This window comes from Babylonia areolata, chromosome 1 (genome assembly GCF_041734735.1).
Source record: "Babylonia areolata isolate BAREFJ2019XMU chromosome 1, ASM4173473v1, whole genome shotgun sequence".
In the NCBI taxonomy this organism is placed as follows: Eukaryota; Metazoa; Mollusca; class Gastropoda; order Neogastropoda; family Buccinidae; genus Babylonia; species Babylonia areolata.
The window spans coordinates 62,043,309-62,049,308 of NC_134876.1; the positions used below are offsets into that span (position 1 = coordinate 62,043,309).

Below are 6,000 nucleotides of genomic sequence, written 5' to 3' on the forward strand. Positions count from 1 at the left end.
TCATGACTTTTTTGAACATCCAGGTTGGGGATAGGGTGCTGTTGTTGTTTTTTTAAGAATGGAAATCATTAGAGAGGTCTTGCTACTTTCAAACATTGAATAGTCAGCTTATGCTTCTGATGAATTTGTTTCAATCAACCATCTATTTTGAGAATTCTTTGTTTGAGGTTATTACTCATGGGTTTACACTTTAAAACTGAAGACTCCACAACTCACAGTCTCTAGACCTCCACATGGCTTATCCAGTAACGGTTCTTTGCTGCATAGCAAACTGTTCTCTTTGACTGTGACAAATGGTGCTGTTCCCCTAACAGACCCGAGAGTGTCTCTCACAGCCATGTTTTCTCAGAATCACTGGCAAGCGTTTTCAAGATTAGATTTCAGCCTGCTTCCCTTCCTGTGGGTAACTCTCATTCCCTTGCTGTGGGTAACTCTCATTATACACACACTGGCTCAGCTCCCAAGAGGATCATCAGAAGTATGGTGTAATGGAGACAACAGTTGCTGTTCCCTCCACAGTGTTAGTTCTCATGGGTGTGTTTTATCCATCTGTGCTCCATAAAGATGTGTTCAGCCCTGGAAGGGCCCCATTTTGGTTTGATCTGATTTAGAGATGCACGGCTGAAGGTAGAGAACAATGACAGCTAGATTCCAGACACTGAGCTTTCTGTAAGAAGTTGTCAGCAGCTTTCCCGCCTTCAGCAGGACTTGGTCAGTGATGGTGGACCATTTCTGGAATCTTCAGAAATCATGGTTTTGCTCAGGTATCAGTCTTTGGTCAGGGAAGTCTTGTTGTCCTCGGGACTTCTGAAGAAGGGAGAGTGGTATGTGTGTCAAAATTCAGGCATCAGAGCACATGACATGGTGGTGGTCAGCAAATGTGGTCAGTGAGTGGACAACACTGCTGGCAGGCATGATGTTACCTGTTATATACAGGTCTGTTGTCTTGGTGGTTTGTTTCACCATCAAGAATATTTGCTGTGTGTTTGGTTTAGTCTCACTTTTCAAGTGTCACAAGTGATTGGATGTCAAACTGAAATGACCAGCTGTAGAAAAAAGTAATTTTATGTATGGGTTTTTTGTGTTTTTTTTTGTTTTTTTTGTTTTTTTTTCCTTTTTTCTTTTTGAGAGGTTGGATGGATAAATGATACAGATTCTGTGTGAACTAGTTTACTTTTTGTAATGATAGGGAGCAGTACTTATTTTTTTACAATTGTATTACACAGTGTGTGCAGATGGTCAATGCCTACACACCCGCCCTCCTTCAAATTCTTGATCAGTATGATGACCCGCTGAAGGTGTGCTCTGTAAGTGGATATTCTTTTGCTCTCTCTTGTTTTGTTTTTTTGTTTTTTTTCCCAAAGACATTTTGTACATTAATGATTTTGATAAGTAGAGATTTTTTTTTAATAAAAAATATCCCAACTCTTCTCTCACAAACTAACACTGCTCATACTCAAAACACACATACTCTCTCTCTCATACTCACACAATCACAGTCACTCAGACACACACACACACACACACACACACACACACAAATATGCAAGCGTGCGCACACACATACACACACACACAAATATGCAAGCGCGCACACACACATACACACACACACACAAGCACAATTCCTCTCTGTCTTTCACAAGCTCCCACTTTGTCACACACACTGTATCTGATCACACACCCACTCTCTCTCTCACTCTTTCTCTTACACACAGATTCTCTCACACTCAGTCACACCCTCTCAATAAACTCAATCACCCACAAGTCACTCCCTGTCAAACACCATTTAACACATACTTCCGTTGTCCTGTCAGAAGATGAGCAACACTGAGCACAGTTGTCATCACCCATTTTGTTTTGTCCAGGAAATCAAGCTGTGCAATGGCACGAAGACTGAGAGCAACAAGAGCAGCGGGGGCAACAAGCCCCTCACCTTCCTGCCCATGGCAGAGCTGAAGCCGGCCATGCCTCTTGACCTGTGCAGCCAGGGACCCCAGGTCTTCTGTGCCAACACTGACAGCGCCAGGCACTGCAAGGTACCTGGCTTTTGGGAGAGTGGCATGATGCCGAAGTACTCGTAGTGTTCTTTGAATTGTCTGCTTGATTATGTTCTGTGTACATATTCCTTGTTTAACTTATACTTTTGCAAATTTTGTAGGAACATGTAGTGTTCTGTGATTGGTCTGTATATATTCTATATTCATATGCCTTGTTTGATTTTTATATTGATAGAATTTTGACAGTGTCCCAAGGACTGACCAGTGCACTGGGTGTATATGTGAGGCAGGCATCTGCCTCCCTTTCCTAATAAAGAAAATGTTTGTTTAATCTGATTTTATTTTACTGCAGATGTGTAGCATATGTGGATCAGTCCACACAGTTTGACATCTCCTTGATCTAAAACCCTTGATTGATCAAAGATACTGTTTGACTGACTGTGGAATGAACAGTGAGCACAACAGGCAGGGGATGAATTCCCATATTATTCCCATGCATGAAACAGTTCATTTGACTGGTTGAGTACATTAGAAATATGTAGAAGATGGCAGTGTGAAAGGAAAATACTTTATGGCTTGTTCATTTTTCCTGTGCTGGCAGGTGATAAAATTTTGACAGTTGAGTAGTTTTCACTGTGTATTCTGTTCTGAACCTTAACAGTAGGTAAGCTGCTTCAGCTTTTTATCTTCCCCTGGGTGTAAACATTGTCACAGGAAATGGGAAATGTGGAACCCAAGAGTGAATGGTTTCTTTGTTTTGGGTGTGCCATTTTACTTTTGTTTGATGGGTAATTTCCTACAGTTTGTGAGTAGACCCTAGACATTAGATTTTTAAAAATTACTGTTGTTTCATTGGTATATTTTCCTGTGGTTGTATCTTTGATTGTTTTTTTTTTGTTTTTTTAATGAAAATTTTGTTTTCTATGATGCAGGCTTTGGAGTTCTGTGCCAAGTTCTACAACCTGAAAGTAAACGCTTAACCGTCAAGTGAGGAACAATGGGACCAGGACACAAGTTAAAGATTTCTCTCTTTCCGTTCAGATCTGAACTCTGTGTCAAGATTTTGTGTTGCTATTGTGTACACAGTTTTTCCACATGTAAAAACTGAGCATAAAAATTAGAACCCCACACTGGTTGGTTATGTGCCATATTGTTTACAGCTTTTCATGCTGTAAAAACCGAGTGAAAAGGTTTTCATCCCACTTGTGTCAGCCATTGTGTTTGCAGTTTTCCTGGAGTAAAAAAATGAGTATAAAATATTTAACCCCATATATGTCATGTGCAGGCCATTGTGTTTACAGATTTTTCATGCTGTAAAATGTGTCTAAAAACTATGAATCTTGATTCCCTGACTTTTGAGAATTTATTACAAAGAGATTTGGTTTGGCCCTATATTCTAGCTTGCTGGTTTTTAAATCTAAATCACTTAGGTATATATTTTGTGTGTGTGATTAAGAAAAAATCCTTTTTTTTTTGTTAGTTTGGAAAGGCACTAGTTTGCGCTTTCCTGTACATAATGTAGATTGTTTTATGATAAACAACACACTTTCATAAAAAAAAAATTAGGTATTTTATTTTCATTTATTATTTCTTTTGTGTACATCCTTTTAGTTTGTTCTTAATAATTTGCCATAAAAGTCTGATCTTTATATACCTACAACCTTTTTGCCCTGTGCCTTTTCTGAATAATCTGGACCAAACAACAACCATAGGAATGTTCCAATGGAGCTTTGAAAGTTTCCTTTTGATGAGAAGAAATGAGTCATCAACAGTGAAGCTTAATTTTTGTATTCAAAGTAAGTCTATAATCTGTTTCTTTTGCCTTTTGTGTGTATGTCATGGTAAACTTTGTTGGCAATTTATCAGCCTGCATAAAAAAGGAGAAAGACACAGTCAGCCATATTACATATGAATAAATTTTCATATTGAAATGCCTATCTTCGCTTTGAAGTAAAAGAGACCCAGTTGCCCATTTGAAAATTATGTAATCACTGTGTATTCTCAGCATCATTTATTTTCTTTTATATTTCGCTTCTGCCAAATTTTCTGTTATTGCTTTAATTTTTCATTTCTTTTAGTTTTGAACTCATCAGTGTCTTTTAATGCCTTTCCTTTTCTTTTTGCAATACAATTTTGTATGATACTCGCCATTACGTCTTTTATGATGATATTTTTTATGGATTAAAAAAAAAAAGAGGTTTTGATCAATGCTGAAAGAATTGGGGTGTAAATAGTGATCAAAATTGGACACAGTGAATTCATTGATCTCATCTTGAAAGCAAAATGATTGAGAACTTGTGTGTGCAGTCTCATAATGTGTTGTGCGTTAAAACAAACAAACAAACAAAAAAACCCAACAAAATTCAGGGACTGGGGAGACTCTGTGTTTGTGTTAGGAATTGGAAATGCTGCTTTAAAGAGGACAGTGACTTTGCAGAAATTCCTCTGACTTTACTGCTGATTATACATCAGTTGCTATACTGGTCCGGTTTTAATTTTAATTCATTTAAGTTCCAGTCAGCTTTTTTTTTCTTTTTCTTTTTACTTTTTTTTTTTTAACAGGTGAGGTGTATTCATGGATTAGTGTGCACACTTTGATGCCTCCTTGAAATTGAAACCTGAAAATTTAGTCCAGGTGTAAAAGTGCAGCACACAAGTTGGGTAGAAATCATGTTGTGCAAGAAGGGTAAAAGGAGGAGGAAAGAGATCAATGGAGAAAGAGATGGTCAGTGGAACATGGTTTCTGTTGAACTCTGTCATGTTCACAGAATCTTTTATGAAGACAGATTAAAAAAAAAAAAAAGAAGAAATTCTTGTTGACCAAGACACTGAATAGTTGGATGTTACTGTTCAGTGCTTTTATTAAGTACTTTTGCATTATCACTGTGAGAACAACAAAAGGGGGAAAACCTTACTTTGAAAGTAAGTATATGCTTTCGCAGGTTCGTTGTTTTTTTGTTGTTGTTTTTTTTAATGAGATCTTTCTGTTAGAATGTCAGTTAATGTCTGCAAAGATGGTAGTCCAGACATGCAAATTTGACTTGGAAAAACAAAACACAAAACAGAACCAAATAAACTGCACTTCTTTTGACACTTAGTAGTGTTTATGATGGAATGCGTTGTATTGCACAGGTTTTAGCCAGGAGTTTTCAATTTCCCTGAAGACATGTACAAAGTAAAGTAAACAGGAGTTTTCAATTTCCCTGAAGAAGTGTACAAAGTAAAAATGTGTACTATTGTGGTTAGTTTTCATCTGTGGTAGAGATCACAGACATTAATTAGGTTAACAATATTGTGCTTTGGTGTTGAAAAAAAATCCATCAGGATCATTGGACTATTAATTATGTATGTTTCAAATGCGTGCTGTGCTTTGAAGTGAAAAAAAAAAAATGTGAATCTTCAGACTTGCTGTACATTTATAGTATGGTTTCAGTTTTTAAGTCTGATCTGAATTTTTGAAGTTTGTGACCTGAATTTCTTGTAAGTAATCTCAAGCATTTTTTGTTTGTTTTAATTCTGAAACAGCTGTTTAATCCTGTAACAGGGATGTAATATACTTACTTGTTCATTTGCATTTTTAAATCTGCTGTAAATGTATAACAAATCCAGGGGTGCAAGTGCATATTCCAGAAATCTGATTTTCAAAAATCTGTGTCATTGCTGGACAAGCAATCTCATTTTCAAGTATTTTCTGGTTTAAAATTCATTTTGTTACATGGCAGTTTTAACTTTGTAAGTCAGTATGATTCAGCAAGTCTTGTTTTGGTATATAAAAATTAAAGTAAGGAAAGAAAAAGGTTACCATGTTGTACTGTATACATGTTCATTGCATGTTAACTCTAATTGAACTCAAACACTAAAATGAGTTGAACTAACTAACTAGCATGAACTTAACAGTGACAATGCTTGAAATAACATTTGCAAAAGGCTGAGTGCTCTTGTGTTATTTATTATTTTTATATATGATTTTTTGGCTTTAATTTGGTTTCAGTTTTCATGT

At 36.6% G+C, this 6,000-nt stretch overlaps 1 protein-coding gene across 1 annotated transcript in view; it reads left to right on the forward strand.

Annotated features, from left to right (window-relative positions):
- The window catches only part of LOC143285069 (prosaposin-like), a 30,333-nt gene that overhangs the window by 24,237 nt on the left and 96 nt on the right, over positions 1-6,000 (forward strand). The window contains exons 17-19 of the mRNA XM_076592264.1: positions 1,227-1,307; positions 1,869-2,039; positions 2,933-6,000. The exon at positions 2,933-6,000 is cut by the window's right edge and continues 96 nt beyond it. Coding sequence (XP_076448379.1) covers positions 1,227-1,307; positions 1,869-2,039; positions 2,933-2,980 — 300 coding nt within the window. The 3' untranslated portion in view covers positions 2,981-6,000. The remainder of the gene's footprint in view (positions 1-1,226; positions 1,308-1,868; positions 2,040-2,932) is intronic.